We start from the raw sequence: 26,591 nt of genomic DNA, 5'->3' as shown, positions 1-26,591 counted from the left end.
AGAGAAGAAAGCCCCTCTTTAACAAGCTTAGGATTTCAAGCTTGCTTATGAAAGAAAAATATTTAAACTCTTACTGAAATTGAGGTGTGTTTTTCTAGTTCCCAGGTCAGATATAATTTTTGCTAATATACCTTTCATCTGTACATTTTAAGAGAAACACTTCTTTTCAAATTCAAAGTTACTTAAAACTAAAATGAACTAGTTGCCAAGGTAAAGAAGATCTGGAAATAGTAAAATAGCTTTCTGTGCTTGCAAAGATATACCTGCTATCAAAACTTGTTTCATCTTTGTAGCAGACTGGCTTCAAATGCTTAGCTAGTTAGCTCTATTTAAGACCAATACTTTAGTATTTTATAGTTAAATTTTATATATGTATTGGTTTTGTTGCTATTGTTATTATTTATAATTTTAAAGAAATTATATATATACTTAGGCTTTATGGTGAACTATTTGTCATTGCAAATACAATAAGGTTTTTGACAAAAACTGTAATGCTTTATTTTCTTAACAATATCTTACGGCATTGTGCTCATTTGAACACAGGTGAGGGTAATGTAGAGGTCACATGCGCACTTAATGTCAAGTGGGTGGATGATAAAAGGCGGAAAAGCTACAAGGATTGTACTCAGGGAATCACTTCCCCTCTCCTTTAGCATGTCTCTTTGGTTTCAGCAAAGTGTCTTTCATGTTCTGTGTCCCAGGTCAGCTGCCACCCAAAGACATGCAGAAGCACTCCTCTTTCCTCTTGATTGAGTCTAGCTGTCTCTCTGCAATAACATTTATAAATGTGACATCTTGCTGAATATTAAATGTGTCTTTTTCCTCTAACAGATGAATTCAAAGGACACTCTCTACTGCAAGCAGCCAGAGAAGCAGACCTAGCCAAAGTGAAAAAGACGCTTGCTTTGGAGATCATTAATTTTAAGCAGCCACAGTCGCATGAGACTGCACTGGTGAGATTATACAGTCAATCCATTTGTTTTATGATAAATGTGCTGGTAGCCTGGAGTCAAGGAGTTTTATTTCTACACTGTGAAAATGCATTCATCATCTGAGATTGAGAATTTGCCATTGAACACTTTCTATACTAAAATAAAATCGCCATTATAGAAAAAACACCATATAATTTATTGTATCACTGTTTTCCTTCCTTTTGGTAGATTATGGAAGCTCTCCAGCCACACCTTTTCATTTTTCACTTCTTGTGCATTTGTACCCATAAGCCTCTTTTCTTGTTGGTCAATTGCTGTGGTTTTTAATGCGGTTAAATTTCATTTCTGTAGCCCAGTGTTTCCTTCATGTTTATGTGGGCAACCTTGGATTACAAATTTTCTTCATAGGGTATGTAAAATTGTAGTGAAAATAGGTGTATATCACAGAGTTTTACAGGTTTGGAATAGCAGTGACAATACCACGTTAGCTGGTAGGGTTATAGAAGGGTTATAGAAGCAGGGTTCTTTGAGACTTTCTTGGCATTATCCTGCTCTTATTTCATTGTTTGAAGAAACAGTGGAAGCAGAGAACACAACCAGTATCCCAGATACACTGAAGACTTTGAAGCTGAGATGGATGGTATTATTAAAACTACTATAGTTCTGATACTTTATTCCAATGGAATATTTTACTCACAGTGCTAGGTCTCAGCTGCAGGCATGCAACTGCATATTTAGTGTTAGAAACATTGTGATCAGAACATTGCATGTTGGGTACTAAGCATCCATATGCTCTGTTTCCTCCATGGAGGACTCAGCATCCTAGCCTGAAGTTAAAAAAGAAAGATAGAGAAGAGAGATTTACAGGCTGAATGTGAAGACAGCATGAAATCTGGGACGATTTTATCCTTTTCTTTCTGAGTGTATCAGCTATGTGGCATCTCTTAGCTGGGTAATGATCACTTCATAGTCCTGTGATGTTTGCTCTTTTCCTCCCGCTGATTCTGCAGAGACAGCTGGGCCAAATGGGATGTTTTAGCTCTATTGATGTATTTGGTTCACTGTTCACTAAGTGCTTGACTGTGATTTTTCAATTTTTGTCTTCTGTATGTGAGATTTCAAAGTTGTCTCCAGTCCAAGTGGAAGGATGTAGCTTCCAGAATCAGACGAGGTTATATGTAATCTAACTGAGCTATTCCTGCCCTAAGCATGATATTGTTTACCATGAGCCACTGGGGTCTCTGTTCTATTAGCCAAAAGGCCAAAGCAAGCACCTGGCTTAGGTTTTAATGTTGCTTTGAGGTTTGGCAATATTTCAGCATTTGCGTGTTTTAGGGCTTGTTTATCATGTTGGCAGGAAATACAGGATATTGTCTGCAAAGCCTTAAAAATGCTGCCTCTCTTCAGAGCAAAAGTTGATCTTAATGTTTATTTACAAAGCTTGCCTTTGCAAAATTTGGATGTGCCCTGCTGACTAACAGCAGTGTGAAAGCTTGAGTGAGTTACTTCATAATGAAGGCTGAAACTGGGCAAAAGATGTTTATTGGTACTAGTGCTACCTATTAGCATTGGGTTTGGGGTCTGTCTATTTGTAAAGGCTGTTGTTTTACTTTTGGAAAGTTAGGGAACTCTTCCATGAGACCATCTGCCTTTTATGGGTTACTGGTTTAAAATGAGGGTAAACATATGAACAGAAATATCCAAAAGTTCCTCTTGTTTCTCACAGTCTGCTATCTTGAGATGTCCAAACATGAAACAAGCATTTCTGGACTGATTTTAAAGCCAGGTGTTCAACCTGATCTGGAACCATGCTTGTAATTCCAGGCTTTAGGAATGCATTGATAGGACCACTGTTGAGAAATCAACATACACCAGCCACATTTGGGAGAATAGTTACACCTAGCAAACGGCTCTGTGGTCCCACAAGGGCAGGCAGGAACATTGAAAAGCCCTGTGTGAAGGGTGTTATCTTTCTCATAGCATGGAAAAAAACATACTCTAAGAGAAATGTATTGCCTGTTTGGTTATATTTACATGATTTATATATATATACACATAATCTGTATTTGGTGCACAACACAAATGCTGTTAACAAGGTCAGTACACATTGGAACAGAAGAAGAAACAAAGCAATGTTCAAGTCCTGTCAATCTGACAACTGCAGACCCCTTTGGAGACCCTCTGTAGCAAGTTAGGCTGTTTCAAACTCTGTCTTCCCCTCCTTTGTGCATTATGTGTTAGCTTTGTCCTGATAGCTGGTTAATGTATTTGGGACCATACTGCTTTTTGCCTAAGTGACTAATAGTTTTAAAATGAAAATTGTTTTTCTGAGTTGAATAATTTAGCATTGATCACTAACCTGTATTTTGTTCAGTATGATGAATTCTGTTTGTAAATTTCATAGTCTAATTTTAGCAGAATAATTAAGAGATGAAGTCATGTATCTTTAAAGTTCTTTGTCATCTGTTTAATTGAAATATGATTTATATTTACTTTTTTTGCAGCATTGTGCTGTGGCTGCTGTGCATCCCAAGAGGAAACAAGTTACAGAACTATTGCTCAGGAAAGGAGCAAATGTAAATGAGAAAAACAAAGAGTAGGTTTCTGAAATGTTTAATTTTCCAAAGGCCCTTGTAATACTAGGAATGTAAAACTAATACATTGCTCTTTTTTTGGCCCCTCTAGTTTCATGACACCTTTACATGTTGCAGCTGAAAAAGCTCATAACGATGTCATGGAAGTTCTGCATAAACATGGAGCAAAGGTAAATATACTTATATGCATTTTATTTAAAACAAAAGGCAAGAAGAAGGGTTATGTTGTTTAAATACCATGTAAGTTTTTATGATAGTTACTGCTTTTTATTCTGTATGCCTTGTACTTCTTATATTAGCCTTGAAGTGTGTTTATCTGAAATAAGTACAGGATTTCAGGAATCCCATTTGAAAATTATTTCTCTCTAAGTAGCTGAATACAGGCTTTAGGAGTCTAGCTTACTAATTTTTAATGAATCTTGCTACTAATTTGTAATGTATGTGGTTATCTGGGTACCTGGTGTTGCTTTATCTTGTTGGCTTGAAAATATCCAATGGCTGAGGGTGCTGACACTGAGTTCAGTATTCTCGTAATGAATATGCCTTAGCCCTTGCTTGCTTCTTACTCTCTTGGTTAGATTGTTTTGTTGTGCCCTTTAGCTATTGATAGGTGCTGACCTAAGTAATTTTTGAGCTTATGGTGTAGCTTGCTTAGAAGCACATGGTTCAACAAGTTAATGAAGGCAGAGGAAAGTACAACTAACCTTTTTTAGAATGTGGTTTAACCATCTTTTAGAGGTCTTTCTGAATGATCTTTCTACAAGTTTTAGCAAACCTAACATTCATGGTAATGATATATGTCACTACTTAATTTTCTCAGAAATTCTTCTTGATGGTTGCTTTCTTTGCATTGTTTAAAATATCTCCTTATTTTTGCTTTGAATGGGGCTCAGATTACTCTTTTTGAGTAATCAGGGAGCTAGAAATGAAGAACTCATTGTTCTGAATTATTACCTGCCATATTATGTTATTGCCTGTAATAACAATCTAGTGTCACTCTTGCAGTGATAGGAGGTATGAGCAACGTAGTTGTATAGTTGCATAGTTAAGTGTTTTTATTTTGAAACAATGAATTTTAATTTATAAGCCTGTATGAGAGCTTACTGTCAGATTTCTGATTCACTTCCATAGTACTTTAAAGGCATCATAAAATAGTTTAACAACAATATGATGGCAGAATGTATCACATTCAAGAGTCCTAATACACTGGTGGCTACCAAGTTTTTCCTAAGGGTGAAAGCAAGGCCAAAGTTCTTGATTATGGTCATTAAAACTATTCATTATTATTTTCTCAGATTCCCTCTTAATAGCATACCTATACACTGAAAGTGAAAAAATATTCATTTTGCCATAGGAATAGATACCTCATATCTTCCTGGATCTGATTTTGCACAGGAATTCACTACTTGATGGTATTTGGTTAGGCACTGAACTGGGCATGCTGGAGTTTCAAATGTACTGATACCAAAGTACTACCTGCTTTGAAATACAAGGAGCTTCTGTGTGCTGCCACTGTACTCTAGGTATTTAAATTAGTCCTCCCTTGAAAATCTAGCTCAGTTGTAGTCAGGATAGGAGTAAGCTCAAAGATGACATCCTTACTAGAATAGATCCATTTTGTTTTTCTCAGTTGCACGTTCTGATGTTGGCTTGTGATTCTTTTATATCCTGAAGCAGGGGTTCCTAAATCATGATCCATGAGTCACTTGAAGACTGACTAATGGTGGTGAGAGGTCTGCAGTTATCTAGAGAATGACTCTGAGTTGTGTGTTCTATTGTTTATTTGCATACTGTCGATGGAATAGAGGTACATGGTGATCATTAAACCTCATTTTTCATTCATATCCCATATCCTATGTTATTCTGAAGATAGGCCATTCATATTTATGATCTAGCAGAGCACTTAAGTGTATGGCAGGAGACCAGTCAAAGTTAATATTAAATATATATCTCCATACTGCAGTGGATCAGTGACCAAAGTTTCTTAGCTGTAAAACAGTAAATAATGCAACCATAATTTTTAATGAGAGGTAGATCATTAAGGCTTCATGAGGTACTTTGAAGTTCCCAGATGGGATATGCTCAAGAGTATTAATTAGTTAACTAGGCATATTTAATCACTCAAAAATGTTTGTCTTGCTTGTATATTATCATTTGACCTCTTGCTCATGCTTTGACTGTAGGCATTCAGTTAGTCAGATACTCTTGACATTGATATTTCTTTCTTTCTGATTGTTGGGACATGGCAGCTTTCATCCCTGAAGCATGATACATTTTAATTTTTCTTTTGTTGTGTTTTTAGAAGCTTTTCCTTCCTGTTTTCTCTTTCTGTGTCTTGAATTTTAGTTACTTCATAAGATGTAATCAGATGTACTAAGCTCTTTGATCGTGTCTGGTTGTATGTTTTACAAGAGAGGGTTCTTGTGAGCTGGTGAATCTAGTCCCCCTGCAATAGCAGCCTCACAGTGAAGATCCATTTGCTCTTTGAACTGTACTCTCCTGTGTTTTAAATACCTCTTTTCCTATTTGATGCTTCCTTCAGTGAGGTATTTGCAGTGAACAAACTGATTGTTCTTAGCCTTTGTTTTGGTAGGCTAAAAGCCTCAAACACTTAGCTTCCCTCATAAGGGAATGTTGCCTGTTCCTGTTTGTCCTTATAAACCCTTCTCTTTACTAGCACCAGAGGAAATCTTGCAGTTCAGGCAACAAGGATAGAATTCATTCCCCACTGCTTTCCATGATGCCACTTCCATATCTGTTTTGAAAGTACCTGGCTGATGCATACTGGGATCATATTTGCCTTTTTAATAGACGTGAGACAGTAGTACTCAGATCCTTCAAGAGAATCTTGATTTTTTTTATTTATTTTTTTTACTAATACTTTATATTTGTGCCCTTCAGCACAATTCTCCTGTGCTAAGATCGTTAATGCAAATAGTAAAATAAACTTATCCGACAATCAGTCACTGAGCAGCCATTCCCTTTTCAAAATGTTCAGTTCTTCAACCAATCTGTTTTTTCGCTATTAAAGAAATTTCCAATGTGGTCTCATATAAAATGCTTACTGAAGCATTTCAGTGTATATGGATGACACCTACCATGTAGGATTTTTTTTACTTTGCAGTCATTTCTTCTGTCAAAGGAGAGGTGCTGTTAAAGTCAGCTTTAATCTTCTTTCTGGAAACTACTACTGATTACTGAGAAAATAAGAGTTTGAAAAAGATGTGTAATTTGGGCTTCAAAGAAAGTAGAACTTTCTTCTTCTTAAATTCCATGACAAAAGGCAGACAACTGATGCACAAAATAACCAGCAATAATAGCTTTAGGAGACAAAGCCATATAAAATTCTGTAGATTGAAATTAATTTGTGATTGTTGTAGCATTAGATAGGAAATTCTTCTGTTTTCATAAGGAGCAGCTATGTTAAACAGCAAAAGAGAGCTACAGTGAAGTATGTATGTGTAGCCTTTTCTCGTTCTGTGAGATGGGCTAAAGCATGACAAAGACTGCTTTAGGGAATTTGGGATGAACAAGAGATGGTTTGTGGTCTTGGAGCTAGATTTAATTATCCATAATGTTATCACTGTGTAAATTTGCTATTTGAAGTATGTTTGATGATAATAAACAGTGAAGGACTGCTTGAATAACATGTGCTTGATCGAGATTTATTCTACAGAAAGAAGATCTAAAACCATGGATCTCTTCACTCTGGTGACCAGTGACAGGACCTGAGGGAATGGCCTGAAGCTGTGTCAGAGAATTTTTAGGTTGGATATTAGAAAAAGGTTCTTCACCCAGGGGGTGGTTGGGCACTGGAACAGGCTCCCCAGGGGAGTGGACACAGCACCAAGTTCAAGAGTTCAAGAAGCTTTTGGACAATGCTCTCGGGCACACAGTGGAGTTTTTGGGGTGTCCTGTGCAGACTGATCCCGTTGATGATCCTGATGGGTCCCTTCCAATTCAGCATATTCTGTGATTGTATTGGCAAAACTTAATATTTTGGCAAATAATTAACCACAAATTGCTTCTTTGGTGTGTCCTGCCGGCCCTTACTGACAGCATAGTCTAGGTTCCTAATTTGACCTGTGAAGAAGTCCTTGGTGCACATCACTTGCACATCAGTGTGTTATGTTTAAGCAACACACATTCCATGGAAGATATTTTAATTAGCTTGGTACTTGAGTTTGCAGAAGTTGACTGTAAATTTAAAGAATAGGTGAGAAACGTTGGGATTTCTTAGAATTTTCTTCAAGAATGTTGATCATAAATACTTGTGGTTTTAAATACCAGTTTTACTTGTTTGCCTGCACTACAGTGTGAGACAACATTTCACACTACTGCTTATTTGATGTTGAATATTCTCAAAATACCATATGAAAAATAAGAGCCAAGCATCTTCAAAGAATCCTCAAGCATAAACAATTTTTATTAGACCCGTGATCAAATCTTCAAATGTCATGGTTTTATCTTTGAGGATTATCAAAATCTTGAGCTTAAAAATTTATTCAAAGGTGGTGAACAAGTGAAAAAGTGACTTTCATCCTGTTTTGTTGTATTTCTAGGTATTTGAATATTTCATGTGACTAAGTCCTTGTCCGAATTTACAGATACATGGGAAATTAATGTGTTCAGAAAGACATCCAGCTTTCTAGCAGTGCAGAAGTAAAGGATTAGGGCATTTTCTGAACTGGAAGGATGGTTGGAAAGGAAGACCTGCAAGCATGGAAGTTCACTGGTATCTTGGGCAAGTGTAGAGATGTCACGAATGCTCTTTAATTATGATATGCCTCTAAAGGATACTGTTGAGGCTATTCTTCTGCATGAGAAAATGAGCCTTTATAAGGCTCAGATGTCAGAGAGATAGTGTCCCTATTCATGCTGTTAGCAGAGATGACTTCATTCTGCTCTGCTGGAAGAATCTTGCTTTATGCATCTTTGCATAATACGATTATTTCTGTGCACTGGAGTAGCATGTAGCCAGCCTTTCGTGATTATGGATTTGCAAATGCTCACAGTCTATCCAGACCCACACAACAAACTGAAATGTTTTTGAATAACCTTGTGTAACACATTCACTTCTAACATTTCAGATAGAGGTATGATTTTCTCAGGAAGCAGTAAGAATTGAAAAATTAAATTGCCTTTCAGAAATGCAGTAGATTCTAGACTATGATGGTTAACGACATAAAGAGCTGCATGATCTATTGTGATTGAGTGGTTCAACTTTTCTCACTGCTTAGACATCCAAACATCTTGACATTAATCTTCAGCTTTTATGCAGAAGGGGCAGTTGTGGAACATCTGACTGGATCATATAGGAGCTTTCAGAGTGAAACTGACCCTTTTTTTCCTGCTTTTTTGTGCTGACCAAGCTTGAAATTGTCACCAGTGCTTCTTCACTCCTGTCCTGTTTATTGTTAGACAACAAGACACAAAACATACTGCAAGCGTGTCTTCAGAATTAATGCAGGAGAAGAACAGTTAGAACACTTGCATTTCAGAGAAGGATACTATGATACTGGAACTGCTGGCAGAGCACAAGTTTCTTGTGTGGTTTTTAGAATGTACTTATTTTAAAAAAATTTCACTGAGAAAATTGCAGTGCTTGGAAGCTGTTGCTTTTTGTGCTGCTGTATGTAGTGTCAGTGAGTAGGAGGATATTTAGGTCATTTGATCTTGATAGAAAGCTGATATGATTATGAAGTCTTGCAAAAAATGTTTCCTGAACAGATCTGAGCTGTTGAGCTGCCACAAGTGCCTGGCAGCCAAGGGAATATTACTGTAACTATGTGCACTGCTCCAGGAGAGCAGCAGTGGGGGAAGGAGAAATCTCAGTAGTGTCTGATGATACATGAACATTTCTGTTTCTCTACTGTGTCTGTTCAGGTTGGTTAAAAGGAAATTAAGGGAGTGAGAGGAAAGAACAGAAGCAAGTCTGCACTGGGAAATAGTGTATAAGAGTATCTTTTTCTGAAAACCCTTATTTTTTTTTCAATTAATAACTGTATTCTGCTTTTATGTTGCATTTTGAGAAATGGAATGACTGCTTTCATGCGAAAAGGTGAAGAAATTGGATCCAGAGCCAGTGTGCTGTGGAATAAAAGCTGTCAAACCTGTCATTTTTAACTCCTTGCAGAAAACTTCTCTGTAAGATAGTTCAGAGCTACAGCTTTCTAATTTCTGCCTGCTTATATAGGGGATCAAATTACTATTTTTCTTTTTTACAAGAGCAGCTGGAACAATCTGCCTTCTCAGTGCACCATTAAGGCAGTACAACCTGTATATTTCACATTTTGTCAAATAGAGTTTAAACTTTAGCATTGAATATGAAAGGGCATGTATTTTCAGGCCTGGTTTTTATATGGCTTTAGTCTGAGTCTTTTATTTCCATTTGTAGTGCTTAAGTTGATTTTAATTTGGACGTAAATCCTATTGCTTTCAGCCTTAGTGGAGTACATTCTTTGGTTGGTTTTAGAGAAGTGGGGCATTATTGGTGAGAGAACATCTTCTCCAAAGTGGACATATTCTCAATGAAATTGCCCTGCAAAGCCTAATTCTACTCTGGAGGGAAAGAGCAACTACATTTGGTGCATGCATCCCTCTGTCAGCAGCAACCCTTTTTGTCTCAGAAGTAAGCAGGTATTTCTTCAAATGGCTGATGTTCTTCTGCCAGAAGAATTGATTGCTGGGAAAGATAATGATTTGGAGGTGAAAGGAGACCTGGATAAGACATGTGAGATGATGGCTCTGATGACTCTGACAGTGTTCTTTTCAAATGAATATTAATATTTTTTCCAGGGACATAGTATCGAATTGTGCGCAATGAACGCCTTGCTACTATTGCTTCTGCAGTTTGTTCAGTACAGGCACATTTAACACTGGAATTCAGTGTTAAAGAGTACATTAGTTATGATTTTCTTTTTTGGATGAACGGAGTGTTATCAGCTACTTCCAAAATCCACCAATTTCATTTTATTCTGCCTTTACCATTGCTAAATGTGTGTAGCCCCGGACTTCTGCTTACCTCTGTGCCTGTATCGGTGGTGAAAGGTATCTGGTGTCCTGAAACAGATGAAGATCATCACCTGAACGAAATGGTGGATTTGGGACATTCAGCAGCTAGTTAATATTTATGACAGCAGTAAGTTTTTTATTTGAAACAAAACTTTTAGGGCAATCCCGTTAGAGTTGCATGAGCTGAGCACAGTTAGAAGAAAGCAGACCTATTCTCCTGTCCATCTTGCTGCAAGAGAGGTTTGTGATCTGAGAAATTCCTGCTTTATCAGTCTGTAAAATAATTTCAGACAATATTGAATCACACTCTTCTTTATTTATTTGGTTGTTCTTTGTTCTTTCCTGTGGCTTGATATTGCAATATTGCATGTATTTTACTAAATTTTTTTACCCTATCTGGTAGATCTTTACATAGTTAATTGCATTTAGTTATAGTTAAATTTCCTTTAGTTGTAGAATATGTATCTAAACCAAAATGCTTTTTCACTAGTTTTCATGGAAAAGTAGTAGGGTTTGCATGCTGCACTTCAGGTGAGAAATAGCAAGCAAAGGCTTTGTTTTTTACCTTTGAAGGTAAAAAGGTGGGTTTTTCACAGTAACAAAGTTTATTATGCATGCAGTTCACAGCCTGCAATCTGTAGGCTTGGAAACAGATAACAGGTTCTGAGTTGCTTGCAGAGAATATAGAGTGGTTCTGTATTTCATAAAGTGGTAAAAAAGCTGTTGGGCATTTGCATTTAAATTTGTCATGAATCGCTGCTAGGTACAGAGTATCTTCTTGAAAGGTTATTTTCATGGGGGTGTTTTTCCGCTTTTTAAAGCTCTTTATTATTCTCCTCTTTTTTTCGATAGTGCACCGGGGGAGATGCTTCTAGTTATTTAGGTACTGTGTTAGATCTTGACAGACAGATATGTTTCCATTATATCATACTCTTTGAAAATGATACTCCGTTTTGCCTGTTTATACAGCCTTGGATTGAGAAGAATTACATCCTGTTATACTTAACATTTTTGTAAAGGCACAGGAAGGGAGGAGGAAATGTTTGTATCCAGCTTTTTTTTCCCTCCCACTCCTTCATATAATTCCTAATATGATACATTCTTGTTAGTGGGTAATGTTGAGTTATTCTCCTTCTGACAATGGCAGATGGTAATTTCCTTAAACCTGTAAGATCTTTGACCTGTTTGGTAACAATTTACCTCGAGTTAACTCTTTCTCCTCCTCTGTGATAGTTTGCTTTTCTTGCACAAAGTTGGTCTTCATCAAATTTGTCAAAAGTTCTATCACTTACTTAAAGTATGGTTTTGGGGATCCTGTATTGTCTGGTAGCCATGCAAACAAATAACCTGTGTTGTTGAAAGACAGGAAAACATCTGTCGTAAATCATTTTTCCTTTGGAGTGTTTGCCTATTTTGTTATCTGATTTTGTTTAATTGCAGTGCAGAAGAATTGATAGATAAATTTGTACGCCAGAAAATTCTTCCTCTTGCTCTTCTTACTAAGGACAGGAACAGGTGCAGCCTTTTAATTACAACAGAGTTTTACTTTATATTGCTGCTGCTTTTTCAGATGAATGCACTGGACACACTTGGTCAAACAGCATTGCACAGGGCTGCGTTAGCAGGGCACTTGCAAACCTGCCGGCTGTTGCTGAGTTACGGCTCTGATCCCTCCATCATCTCCTTGCAAGGCTTCACAGCAGCACAGATGGGAAATGAAGCAGTGCAACAGATTTTAAGTGGTGGGTAAAAATAAAGGCTTGTGTATTTGAACTTCAGCTACTCACTTTACAGCTTTGAATCTTACTTCTTTTTCAATGCAAGAGACTTGCAGTAGTTTTCTTATCTCTCCTGTCTGCCGTCAAGTGCAACTATACAACTACAGTACATTTTGTGTGATACTTGTCAGAAAATAAATAAATAGCTCTTCCCAGTTCAGTGATTTTGTGCAAATTGGGAAGATAACCATCTTGTAGATTTCGAACATGCTGCTGTACAAGGAGATTGTAGGAAGGCACATGTAGGGAGTTTTGGGATTTTTTTGGTAGCAAGATCCAAGGTGACTGGAAGATTGCTGAGCATGTAAGGAACCCTTTTCCCTGCATCAACTACCCTGTTAGGTACTCCATACTTTAGCAATCACAAGCAGAATGTTACTGCCAGAAAAACACTGATAGCTGCTAAATTGTTTGAACTTTTAATTCAAATCTCTTACTTGTCAAACAGAGAAAGATTTTATTGTGAAAGTGCTCTGGATACTGCTTAGATAACAATTTGTTTATATCTTGCATTAAAAAGGTGAATGGGTGTTTGAAGAGGGATGCCACTGTTTTTCATGTAAGTGTGTAAGGGTTTCCATCCTCTTAGGCATATTACATTTGAATTTAACAGGGGAGAATAATTGCATCAGTAGCTACTACAGAGCAAGTAACTCACAGTGAGTTGTGCAGGTAGTCAAACAAAGATAAATATCCAGATAGATGAGAAGATCCATGGTAGCTAGAAACTCCATTTCCTCCAGTGTTTTCAACAATATTGCCTTAAAACAGGACAAAAATAAGAAAAAGCATTTTACAGCAGTGCAAGGAAGGGCTGTTTTGAAGTGTACCCACTCCTGACATGTAGCTGGTCATGCAAGTAGCATTACTTGTTAGAATGTGCACATGAATGTATGTATGTGGATTGAGAGAGAAGAATGTTGGCAGAATAATGTCAGCTCTGGAGTCAAAATCTGACTGGTTTGCTCTAAAACTAAGGCTCCTTATTCAGCCATTTTGGCAATATGAACTTGAACACTACAACCCCAGCTATATTTCCTCAAGTAACAACAGACCAACTTCAGCCCCCAAGTTTTTAAAATATGTTTGAACACAAGTTAATATAACTTACTTATCCTAAGTAATCCCAAACCATCTTTTTCCCTATGTAGAAAGCACACCTGTGCGCACATCAGACGTGGATTATCGGTTGTTAGAAGCATCCAAAGCTGGAGACCTGGAAACTGTGAAGGTAAGTTTGAGCAGTTCATGTGAATTTTCCACTTTGCATTGGTGTGCAAGCCTTGTGGAACCCTCTTTTACATGAGTTGCGGAAGTAGTGCCTGATGGATGGTAAATCACAAAAAATGGGAAGGCGTGTGGATCTTACTTTTTTTTCTTCTACAGTGTATTAAGATGTACTGAGGTGTGTTTCTCTTGAGTTTCTGCTTGTTTATTCTGCCAGTCCTTCACACAGTCATGCCTTCAATGGACTCAGATGTAGCCATAATTCTTTGAAGTGGACCCCGTGATTCTCAGAATCACAGCTGAGTACAAGCTCTCACGTGCATTACTCAATCAGATGGCAAGCAAACTCTGCTAATACGTAGCCAACTTCATATTTTAAACCATCCTTAATCTGAAGGTGGAGGGTCAGGCCATGGAATCCCAACATCACAAGGAGTTTTGATCATGTCTTTGATACTTGGTCTGTGGGCAAAACATCCTACAGATAGACTGTTGCGCATACTTTCCCACCTTGAACTTCAACATGATAAATATTAATATTGAAACAGCAGCAGTTTTGTGCACCAGCAGCTACTTTGAGTGCTAAGCTAAATATTTGTAGTTTTCTGAAGGCAGTATAGGCTGGAAATGGTAATGTATCTGGAGACAGTTACCTGGCCTTGAACCTGTTGCTTGAGGATGTAGAGGTTCACCCTTTCTAATACATTAGGAGCATCTTCACACTGCTTCCATCATTTAAGTCTTGCTTGTTATAGAAGTACTTTCAGCTGTAAATTCAGAGCAGCCATTTTTTAAACTTTGCGTAAGTGGAAAGAAATTTCCTAATACTTCAAAAAAATTGTACATAATAAGTGGATCAGATTTTGTCTTGTGGTCTTTGGAAGTGGTAGTTTAGTTATTTTTGGTTTGCTTGTTTCATGTTCTATTGTTGCTGTTTGGCTTTCTGGAGTTTTTTATTCGTTAATTTTGGTTCTGTACTAGATTTTGGGTTCTTTTGTCTTCACAGCAACTTTGCAGCCCTCAGAATGTGAATTGCAGAGATCTGGAAGGCCGTCATTCAACACCACTGCACTTTGCTGCAGGATATAACCGTGTATCAGTGGTGGAGTATCTCTTGCACCATGGAGCAGATGTGCATGCCAAAGATAAAGGGTATATTTCATTCTATGATATGTTCCGCTGTTCTCTGTTAGTGTGAGACTTATATCCCACCTATTCATTTTGCTTCCAATTTCAGTGACCGTCATGTTTTTCTTCTAAAAATTTTTCTCTTTCTTTCTTGTTCTGCTTTGTTTCTGTGCTGTAGGTAGATTTATAGACCATTACAGCATACTTTGCTTTCTGGAAAAGACATTATTAAGTGCATACCTGTCATTGTAATACATGACACTTCTCCCTTTTGCCCATTTCGAATTCTTTGCTTTGCTTAAAAGCAGCCTTTAACTTGTTTTAGGTGATCTAAAATTAGTTTTGAATAAAATGAGGTAAAATACCAAGGTTATCTCCGGTCATTTTTCCAATTCTATTAGGTAGCTTTTATTATTAGGTTAGGTTTTTTTCAGTTAATATTCAGTTGAATTATATGAACCATTTACAGGTTTTTGCATTAATTGTGAACAGCATGATTATGTTCAATCTTTTACTCCAATATATTATTGGAGGGTGAGGGAGAATTAATTTCCAATACTGGATTTTCAGGCTTACCCTGTAAGAAGTGTTTGGGTATCTTTCTGTATCTGTCAGATGTGCAGTACTTACTAATAATTGCACTTCAAACACATTATATAGTGTTATATCTTTCTTGCAATTTAGTTTTTATCTGTTGTTAACAGTGTGAGGTTACTTGCTTGTGGAAGCAGTAAGATTGGGATTTGCTGGGTATTTAAAAGTCTTGTGGATGAAAACTGAAGGAGGAGGATAATTAAGTTTTAATTGATGTTTTAATAGGAGAGAAATAAAGCCATGAAAACTGGAAAGACTGAGAGATAACAATAATGTCTGGTGCAAGTGGGATTTTTATCTACTGAAACTTGGTATAATTGCATATAGGATTTTATTCTCTAGCTATTAATGCTTTCTCTTTGATTAGTGGCTTAGTACCCCTACACAATGCCTGTTCTTATGGACACTACGAAGTGGCTGAACTCTTAGTGAGGCATGGTGCTTCTGTCAACGTAGCAGACCTGTGGAAATTCACTCCTCTACATGAAGCAGCAGCAAAAGGAAAATATGAAATCTGCAAACTGCTTTTAAAAGTATGTGCTGGAGTTTTTAGACATGTCTTTAAATGCATATATGTATATATACATAAATACACATACATTTTTTTCTGTAGATTAATTAATACAGACTTAATTGCATGCAGTGAATTCTTTGTGATATCTTTGAATCAATTTTCATCTTACAATTGTCAGGTGGTTTCTTGTGTAATATTCACTTAAGAAGAATCATCAGTACCAGTACTATTTCCAGCACGTGTATGAATGCTGTTAGCCAAGTAGGACAAGACTCTGAAACTGGAAAGAACAGCTGAATTTGTGTTAAAATGTGAATTCCCCACCTTGTCCTATCCATTCCTTTTCTGAAACAGTTCTGTATTTAAGTAAGTTTTGTTAATACTTACGCAAGAGTGTGTTACAGAGCAATAACTGAAGGTGGGTCCTAAGTGCTGTTTGGTATGAGAGAAATTTAAAACTGTTATGTTAATGTATAATTAATCAAGCTCCTGGAGGAAATGCATGTTAATATACTGTGGCATAAATATTCATTATACTTAGAGGAAGAACCTGTAAAAAGCATGAGGTAATGTGAAGATGTTTCCAGTGAGAAACATGAGTTTGAGAAACTTCTTAACATAAGGTCAGATCCTGCCGTGGGAGGGTGAAGGGGGTGCTAGAGTAGAATTTCTTGCCAGTCCTGTTTCCTGCTTCAGCCTTGCCTATTAATGACCCTCTAAAGCACAGCATTTAAAATAGGAGAAAGTCAGAATATGGATAGTCTTAAAATAATGAGGATTTCCACCCAACCGCTTTTCATTTGCTATTGCAAAGTCCTAGTATTTCCCTCCTATCTCATTAATTATTTAACTTGATTACCAAAAAAGCAGTCAGAGAGAGAAGCTTGATAGTTTGAAGCGCATCTACAGGAGAAACCAGAAGATATTCAGAGATGTCTGAGGAGTAGGCATGGTGGTGGCCTATGAGTAACACCCTAATAAGAGGTGTTAATCTCTCAAGCACAGAGTTGCATTATAGACACTGGAGGTCTCTGGCCTTTTCTGATCATTCCACAGGGAATTTAGCCATATTTTGTCTTCAGGGGATCCTGAATTGATGTACAAAAGGAAATAGAAAAGTGCTGAAATTTATTTTTTTAAAAATCACTCTTGCACAAGAGCTAAATGTGCCCTTAAGGTGACACAGATGTAAAATCTCTGGGTATCTGTGGATATGTGCTCACACTGCAGTTTACTCAGCATTTCTCCTATGCCAGCTGGCAGTGCTGTCAGTTCTGCTGAGTTGTGGATGTTGAGTTTGACTCCCCCTGACTTGTGCTCCTTCTCTCCTGGTCTGCTTGAAGAAGAAAACAAAAATAAACTGGCGTTTTGGAGACACTGTCTTTTTTCATCACCTTTCTTCAAGATCACTGCTTTCATTTGTTTCTATGCTTTGGAAGGGGTCTCAGAAGACACTGCCTCTTCATTCAGATACTTATTCTGGAGCATATTTGAATAGTTCCAATTTTGATGAGTTTTAAATAAAGGGATTTAAGGTCATATCTGGGAGAAGTCATTGTAGTCTAAAAGGCTTTGTGCAAAGAATGCTCTCTTCCTAAAAGATCTACAGATGTGGTAGTGGTTCTGTGTAATCAATACACTGTCCCTTTCTGTCCCTTGCTCTTTGTCCTTTACACCATGAATACCATTGTACTGCTTCCAAATACTAAGCAGTTGATTCCTTCTGTTCTCCCCATCCCCATCACTCACACTAGCACAGCTTTGCCAGCATGTCCAGTGGGAAATGGCAGGGTAGACTTGCTGGCAGGGATTAAACCACTGTGTTTAGCTATTCCAAAGAGGTCAGCCAGAGAACCATAGTTCCAGCAGCTGCCTCTGCTTTATCTATCTTTGTTTTTTCCCACTGCTGCTGAGAATGAATAAGGAAGGAGCTGTCCTCCCACAAAACTGAATGTGGACGTGACTCACACCATATGCTCTATGTAGTTGTATGTTCCCCTTCTCATCCCCCTGTGCTCCAGCACTGTGTTCTTACCACTTCCTGATCTGCATGTTCTACCAGCAGAGATATACTCCAGCAGTCATCTAACTCCACTTGTCTCCCAAAATTTTTTTCACTGCTTTCAAAGACCTGTAAACTGCTTAAGATGGTGCTGTTGTCTATTGGAAAGTGTAGAGAAGAGTATTTTTTTAGCTCCCTTCTGAAAAAAAGTGACTTTCAATATCAGGGTGGCATTTAGTAAAACTCAGAGCCTGGCTTTGCTAGCTCAGAAAGCTGTGCTCAGGAAATACCTCTGCCAGCCATTTGAGTCCTGCCAGATTTTGGGAGGAGGACTGGCAGCAAGGTACTTGCAGTTGGCTTTTCCTTCTCACTGCTGTGACAGTAAGAAATAGCTGTATGCAAGAAGTGCTGCTGAACATACTTCAGTGGTAAGTAGAGCCAGGGTAGCAATTGCAGAGGGCTACCATTCTTGCCTGTGGAATTGAGATTCACACAGCTCTGTTTCAGATGAGTGCTTTTAGGCCTCAGCTCTCTGAATTTATTTTCTTGTGCCTACTAATCTGTACAATTATTACTTCATTATGGTAGGTCAGGAAAATCCCGTCTTGTTTCACAAAATAGTGACACACATATGTGCACTGCTCTGCACATGGTTATGACAGTAGCATTCCACTTTGCTCTTTGCAGCATGGAGCTGATCCAACAAAAAAGAATCGAGATGGGAACACTCCTCTAGATTTGGTGAAAGAAGGAGACACGGACATCCAGGACCTACTGCGAGGAGACGCTGCATTGCTAGATGCTGCCAAGAAGGGGTGCCTGGCACGAGTGCAGAAGCTGTGTACTCAAGAAAATATCAATTGCAGAGACACCCAGGGAAGAAATTCAACACCACTGCATCTTGCAGGTAGGTAACACACCAGATTTTGAAGGTTTGTATATTTATGGTAGGGCTGAAGAGGTAATTTGCCAAAATCAAGGTTTTTATAAGAAGTTTCACAGAGAATTGTCCTGTACAAAGGGTTAACTATGGTATCTGTATTTCAGGAGGCAATACAAATACTGGAGAAGAGGAACTTTTGCAGTTGAAAAGTTGCCTTAGCTTTTCTGTCTAATATTTTTCTTTAGTTTAGCTCTCCTAATACTGGATTTTTTTTCCTGTGCCTTTTCTACAGCTGGTTACAACAATTTGGAAGTAGCTGAATACCTTCTTGAGCATGGTGCTGATGTTAATGCCCAGGACAAAGGAGGATTAATCCCCCTACACAATGCAGCATCCTATGGGGTAGGTGAATGCATTCTTGCCATGAGTAGAACAGCAAGTAACTCCTTAAAGTCTTATCCAAAGCCAGTTATTTTGCAGCTGTTTTGCTGTGAACGCAGTTCATGTTTTGATGGCATGAAATACTTGTTGGGCTAAGTTGCTCTTGTGAGTCCTGTTTGCAGTCCTACAGATTAAACAAGACGTAGATTCAGGTATGCTGTAGCAGTTAAAGGCTGCAGTTTGGAAAGATCACTACACCATATCTTCTGTGCAGGCAAGCAGATGCACAGGATTGAGCAATGTTAAGTTTGGGGTGACATTTGAAACAGAAAAGACCTCAAGTTGTCTCTGAAAGACTTCGATGGAAGGAAAAGGAAAATACCAGGGGAGCGTGTGCAGATGATAACAGGGAGGTTGAGGTCTGGTACAGCTGATGTTTGATGGGAATCTATAGCTAGAGCTGAAGTGTTAAAGGGCTACTGAGTTTGTAGGGCAAGCCACCTGCTGCAGGAGGGAGTGCAGTGGCAGATTCAAACCATTTTGGATGAGGCAGACCCTCCTTCCTCCATATAGGAGTAAGCATTTGTGTACCAGTTGCACAGATGCCTAATAGATTGCTAGTTGTTAGTTGTGTATTGGCTGAGAAAGAAATCTCTTGTAAATAATTGTACAGAGACAGTGCTTGAGAAGCTCCTAGCACTGTGCTTACAGTAAGACAGAGGATATGAAGCTCATGAAGTAGTGGGTTTGATGGTCTCATGGTATACTTTGTTACTTACCTGGCCCTGGCACAAGTACAGCAAAATCTGGGAGAGGTGACCATAACAGAACCATGATTGCTTTTTTTTGAGAGCAAATGAAATAAAAACTGCAGTGTTGACTTTGTTTTTAAAAAGAGTGTCAATGGAATGTATCGATTCTTTACATCACTCTGGGATCCCAGTGTCCTAAACAGCAAAAAGCCCCAAATCCTGATAAGATTAGATTAGAAATGCTACACAGAATTCTTGTATGTTACTGGGTCCTAATACCAAGAAATATTGTTTATCAGCATCTGCCATAAGCATTAGTTCCTAGGATGTTGCTTAGATCTAGAGATAAATTCTGTTGCAAAGATTCTGTTCTTTTTCTTTGGCATGAGAAACCAAAACACACATTTTATGCAAAGCCAAAGCATTCCTCATTGGCATAGAGAAATATCAGAGATTGGCTTTAGCTGATTATCACTTCTAAAATCATGCCAATATAATCTTGTTGCCTTACTTTATCTAGGAAACGTTAAAAAGGCAGTGTTTGGTGCTTTTCCATCAGCTTATTTAGTTAAGAGTTGGTGCATACCTTTCCTGGCATCCCACACTTCTCTCTGAGCTGTCATCAGCCTGTTCAGATCTCTGTGATGGGAGGGAGAGAGGAGATGAGTAGTGCTTTCACAAGTTCATAGCTGGCAAGTTTCACAGGCTCTGCCTTTTCCTCACAAAGTTTCTTCAGTTCTCCCACCCAGCACTTCATGCCGTGTGTCCCTCAATAGGGCTTTCTGTGGCATCAAAATCACAGGAACAGCAATTGCTTTAAAAGTTTGGTGGAGAGGAAAAATAAACTTGGCAGTATTTTCAAACTGCACTTGTTCAGAGACCAAGCTGTTTTATGAGAGCTGCAAAGAATCATTTAATTGCCATTGGGGGGAAAAAGGAAATCCATTGGCAAGTCTTTGTGCTTCTGATTACAATTTTAGTGTTTCATTCTCCTACTCACTCATTTTGACTACCTGCTTTCTTTTTCTTCACTGTCTTGCACGAAAAAGATATGCTGTTCAGAGACAGGCAAAAATTTCATTTTAAGTTTTCTATTATTTTTACTTGGCAGACTTCAAGGACAGGATATTGATGGAAGCATAGGGTTATAAGTTCATTACTTTTATAGCCCGTGTAAAACAGCTGTTCCTTGTGACACTCATAATGCATTTTATCAATTACAGTTCTCATAAAATATGATTGAAGATAGAACAAATCTGTCCTGCCACAGATGAGTTCAAGGTCTTGCAAGAAATTGCAGGAAAGAAAGTGCAACAAAGACTTCCGTGTGCAGACAGGGGTAGGTCAGAAGCACAACGCATTGATCTTCAGAGCTGATAGTGTTGTGTCACAAATGTTGCAGCCCTGTCAATTTGCCAGTTCAAATTTGTCCACAGATAGTTCTTTTATGAGGGATTAAGTATCATGTCTGCTCCTGCAGCTGGCACAAACTTCATGCTAGGTACTTGGGGTGATTTGACAGAAATGTGATTCTGTGCCTCATCCCAATTCTTCATCTGCTGGTGAATGATCTGGTAGTGCACAGACACAGATGATGTGGAACTGCAGTATAAACTGGTACCTGGAGAAGTGTGCTGTTGTGTAGACACAGGAGGCAGACTGAGTTACAGGGAAGAGAAACTGCAGGGATCTCTAGGCACCAGTACCTCCATCATGAAAAGAGAAATGTTGATTTTACCAGTGTTGTGTTGATTAAGATGTTCTTGTGTTTTCCAGCATGTGGATATAGCAGCACTGTTGATCAAATATAATACATGTGTAAATGCAACAGATAAATGGGCATTCACACCTTTGCATGAAGCTGCACAAAAAGGAAGGACACAGCTCTGTGCTCTGCTGTTAGCTCATGGAGCAGATCCAACCATGAAGAACCAAGAGGGTCAGACACCACTAGACCTGGCAACAGTAAGTTCACGTTAGCCAGCCACAGGCTGCTCTGGAGGTTTTACCCTGCATATTAAATTCATTTCTATGGCTCCATGGCATCAGTGGTCCTCAGCTTCTGTTGTGCTGAGGTGCAGAGGGAAGAGCATCTCCTGAGTGCCTGTTTGTCGTTTGTGGAAAATGGCAGGCATTTTCCTTTGGTTGACATCTTAGCATGGCTTGTGATTTAAGGTTTGCTTGTCCTTAAGGATTCATTCTTGGGATCAATCTCCTCATTCCCAGAAATAAAACTCTCTGAAATTTTTCTGATGATGGTCAATATGTGTACTGTTGGTGATTATTTCTTTGAACCTAGGAGGAACACCAGATGGGCCTTTAGAGAAATGGGAACATTTAGTTGGATGACTGTGCTCAGTGCCTGCATATTACCTCAGTTCTTTTTTTTTTTCCTAACTCCAAAACAACATTCTAAGATTTGTAGGTGGCTATCAAACTTTTTCTAAAACTGGCATCTGTAAACTTTCTTGTAAGTGGTGGCTGGTTAAAAAGCCTAATAAGGTTATGAACATGGCCCAGGTTATAAGGCCCAGGTTAACCAGTCTTGATGGAATAGATAATGCAACCAAATTGGATGCTGTGTCTACTTACAGTGCAAATATCTTTTAAGGTTATTGACTTATTTATGGAGAGTTCAAGAAATACCCTCCAGAGTAATCTGAGCTCTAGAAAACTTGCTTTGTGATGAAGGATATGAAAATTACTCAGTTCTCTTGGGGAAAATAAGGATGTCTTAATCATGAACTTTTCATAAACAAGAATTTTTAAGGCGGAAATTCTTGAAGATGAGGGTATTGCTTAATGTAGTCAATAAAGGCTAAATCAAATTGTTAGGTAAGTTCATGCTTCTCCTGAGCTCCTGTCCTTTTTTTTCCTATTCTAACACTTTGAGATACGATTATAGCAAAGGCAGTGGTAGTCTTCCACTGAGACCTTGTTCCAGTGCACCTGAAGTTGAGCCTGACAGAGAAATTAAGTGGCATTTCCTGGCCCAGGTTCTGAAGGATTTCAAGTAATGTTTCTGCATTGTTTTCCCTGGCTTTAACACCTATAAAGTCGTTGTGCCACAAAGAAATTAGATGTACCATCTTACATACCTTTAGAAATGCGGAGAACCCGATTCATGTGTGTCTGAGCAGTGAATCAAAATGTTTTTGCAACCGTGAGTTCCCCTGTAACAGAAGTTGTCAGTTTTCTTTCTAATGGGAACAGAACAATCAATTAAAAATTCTTTCCAGAGATTGGTGACTTGTTCTAGTAGGACCTCATGTTGGATGTTCATTCTGTTTTTCAGGCTGACGATATCCGAGCTTTGCTGATAGATGCAATGCCTCCAGAAGCTTTGCCCACATGCTTCAAGCCTCAAGCTACTGTTGTTAGTGCCTCTGTGATCTCGCCAGCATCTACACCATCCTGCCTCTCTGCTGCCAGCAGCATAGATAACCTCACTGGGCCTCTGGCAGACCTAGCTGTAGGAGGAGCATCAAATGCCGGGGATGGAGCAGCAGGAACTGACAGGAAGGAAGGAGAAGGTGCATTTGCTGCTGGACAAGTTTACATTGCCAGAAGTACAGTAGTTTAGTATCAAAATAGGCCTTGCTTTATCTGAAAGGCATTTCTGATTAGCCAGAAGATACTGTGCAGTTTGAATTGTTACCTAATTGTGTTTTAATTGTTAATTGTGTTTTAAAGTGCCTGATGCTTGCTCTGTTTCCACATGCTCTGCTAGGAGTACTGTTGACTGTTCTTCTGTGTTTGCTATCAATAATTAGGTCTGACTACAAATGCAGATCTGATTAGGTGCCCAGATGTTCTTTGATTTTTATAAAGAAAATCCAGTGAGAATTATTTTGATGAAGGAGTTACAATTGGGATGGCTGGGGGATTTTACTAAGGCATCTTAAACACTTTGATTAGTATCTGGAATCCGTGCTTTAGGTCAGCATCTAGGTGATCACATAGCAAAAATATACCCACCCTTCTTTTCCTTCTCTTTGCAACATGAGCCTGTATTTGTGACAGATGGTTTGTGCTTTTAATAGTTGATTCTGAAGAGGGAACAGTGATTAGCTTTGCTGAGAGCTTTGACACAGTGGAATTTGATTGTTTATCACAGATATAGACAAATTGATTGTAAAAAGAATCAGAGTTTGGAATTTGGAGAGAATCAGTGGTATTGCTTTATTTAAAAAAAAAATAGTATTTTTGATTGGTTTGGTTTTTGTTCCTTCAGATGCGTAGGATAAAGACTTGTTTCTTCTCTTACAGTTTCTGGTCTTGACATGAACATTACCCAGTTCCTAAAGAGCCTGGGTCTTGAACACCTTCGGGACATCTTTGAGACAGAACAGGTAAGTGGCAAGGCTTTTCTCTGTTCGTGTGTTTAAGAGATAAACTAACCCAATAAATTTGAGTGACATTTTCATTTTCTAATTGAAAAAGGGAAGTTAAAAACCCACACTTAACATCTACAAAAAAACAAGTGTGTCCAAGGTTTTTTTTCAGTTTTCTTAAAATGAGTACAGTATGATGATGTTGCAAAACCTGTGAAAATACCTTTTCTTGCTAGATTCAGGTGTCAAGTAGCTTTCACTTATACATACGCTATGACTGCCAATTTGGCTTGTATTTTGAGGGTTATGTTGGACCTTGTGAACTTTGGACACGATGACTATAACGAAGTTAGGTTGAAATATCACCTGTGCTTGTCCTTTAGCAGTCTTGATAGCCAAGCAAGCCTTTCACCACCTGTAATGCTGCATGTGATACTTTGGAGAGATCTAGGAAACCCTTCAGTTTGACTATATGCTGAAATACAAATCTAGCACAGGAATAGTCACACTAGAGAATGCAGAAGCTACATTTCCCATTAGGTTAGGACTATAGCATTACCTGGGTTTTGCAAGGTTTACAAGTTTCAAATGGCATTGAGGGATAGGGGGAAAAACCTGCAGATTTATCAATAATTCAGAGTATACGAAAAGAGTACAACTAATGTAAGTTTCTCAAGCTTACATTATGTTTTACAGCAGAAGTACCTGTAATGTATTTGTAGATTCCTTTTATCTACCATTTCTTAAATTTAACATGTTGCAGTTAAATAAATTTATTTGTTTACATGAGTGAGATGGATGTGCTGATGGAAGTGAAATGTACAAGTGCAAGAGACTGGATTTGATGATTATTTTTTACTCCAGCCTCTGCTGCTAATCTTTTATTGAGGGATCAGGAAACAAAGGTTTGAAATGTAATGTCTTGCTTATTGTTCCAGCTGTTTCTGTGAAATCTTCTAGGAAGTATCTCTTCAAAGATAAAATACCACATAATTTTTTCCTTCCTATATATGAAGCATAAGCTCTTTTCTTTAATTTGGAACTGTTTGTCTTTAGAAGGAAAACAATTTCAAACCAACCTATACTCTTCTCACGTTTCTCTTACTATTTTTCACACCCTACTGTTGCCTAGCTGGTTTTGTTCTACTTTTGCTTCCTTAACTCCTAACCTGTTGTTAAGATCCTCTCCTGCTAATAAGATTTAACAATGCAAATTGGATTCACTATATTCATAATTTTGAAATAATTTATCTCTTCTTGTGAGTTTCTTTGTAGAAAAAAAAAGCTCATCTTCTTTAAGCTTAATCTTTTAAGCTGGTTTTTCCAAGAAGTATCTTCATGTACACTTTTTCACCTTGGCTTTTTAATAGTAAGCTTGTAGAATATTAATTTCTGATTGTATAGTGAAAATAATGAATTGTTCAACACTGTGAAACTTTGGACGCTTCCAAAGCACTCCCATATTTGTCCCAGTTCCATGCATCCCCCTTCTACCACCTAAGTAAAAATGTTTGTGAGAAACTTCTGTGAAAACCAGCTCTTATTAAATGATGTGAGAGAAGTAAAAGTTTTGCACAACTTCAGGCTGTAGCCACTGGGTATAGTCCTGTGATAGGGAGAGGTTTGCCAGAAGGTGGCAGCAAGTAGAAGTGAAGCAAAACATTAAATACCTTTACGCTCTTGGTTGCACCATGAATACTTTCCATTTTCTGAAGTGATAGGTCTCCAGCCTTGGATATTGGGCCAGGTTTGACAAGCGATTTTTGTGATCTTTCACCTTTCCAGATAACCCTGGATGTGTTGGCTGACATGGGTCATGAGGAGCTTAAAGAAATTGGGATAAATGCATATGGGCACCGCCACAAATTAATAAAAGGTGTGGAGAGACTTCTAGGAGGGCAGCAAGGTAAATATGACCCTTTTACTGGTTAGTCTAAGAAGTCACCTTCTCTAAATGTAGGCATTGTCACCAGGACTTGAAAAAATCAGAATGTCAGGAAAGTATATTTGCTGCAGATGTAGTGGCTGAGTGGGTTGTGATACGTAAAGAATATATTAAAGAGATACAGGACTGAGTGATCACTTGCCTTTCCAGAGAATGGACACCCCTGAGGCAGCTTTGGAAGCTGTGCCCATTTTGCAGGACCCTGTTTCACCCAGACAGGAGCTTTTGGATTGATTTGCCCTATGTATCTACCCACAGGCCAGTTATATCCTGAAGGCTGGGCCTGATGGAGTGTTAGCTGCCCCATGCTTCTGAGATGTTTCTATTGAAAGAGGAAGCAATAAAGGGCAATTATGTCCCATGTGCATTTTCTTTCTCTTTTTTAAAGCCTCTGCAGCTAACGAAAGCACTTTTGTGTTTTTGAGGTTGTGCTTATGCCTTGTGTTTATTTTGCATTTCCTGCTGTACTGGGGTTGTTTAAGAAGAATAATGATGATGATGGATACAAATAGA

General features: G+C 38.3%; 1 protein-coding gene across 1 annotated transcript in view; it reads left to right on the top strand.

The window, feature by feature from the left end:
• Nucleotides 1-26,591, top strand: part of TNKS (tankyrase) — a 131,472-nt gene that overhangs the window by 91,062 nt on the left and 13,819 nt on the right. Inside the window, exons 9-21 of the mRNA XM_085058464.1 lie at nt 832-953; nt 3,437-3,528; nt 3,618-3,696; nt 12,111-12,282; nt 13,470-13,549; nt 14,552-14,697; nt 15,635-15,800; nt 18,471-18,690; nt 18,959-19,068; nt 21,576-21,764; nt 23,095-23,332; nt 24,069-24,151; nt 25,919-26,039. Of these exons, the coding sequence (XP_084914590.1) occupies nt 832-953; nt 3,437-3,528; nt 3,618-3,696; nt 12,111-12,282; nt 13,470-13,549; nt 14,552-14,697; nt 15,635-15,800; nt 18,471-18,690; nt 18,959-19,068; nt 21,576-21,764; nt 23,095-23,332; nt 24,069-24,151; nt 25,919-26,039 (1,818 nt within the window). The remainder of the gene's footprint in view (nt 1-831; nt 954-3,436; nt 3,529-3,617; nt 3,697-12,110; nt 12,283-13,469; nt 13,550-14,551; nt 14,698-15,634; nt 15,801-18,470; nt 18,691-18,958; nt 19,069-21,575; nt 21,765-23,094; nt 23,333-24,068; nt 24,152-25,918; nt 26,040-26,591) is intronic.

The sequence above is a fragment of the Lichenostomus cassidix genome, chromosome 4, assembly GCF_008360975.1.
Source record: "Lichenostomus cassidix isolate B80296 chromosome 4, HeHo_3.0, whole genome shotgun sequence".
Lineage (NCBI taxonomy): Eukaryota > Metazoa > Chordata > Aves > Passeriformes > Meliphagidae > Lichenostomus > Lichenostomus cassidix.
Note: the sequence above shows the minus strand (reverse complement) of the source record. Positions and strands in the feature narration are given on the sequence as shown.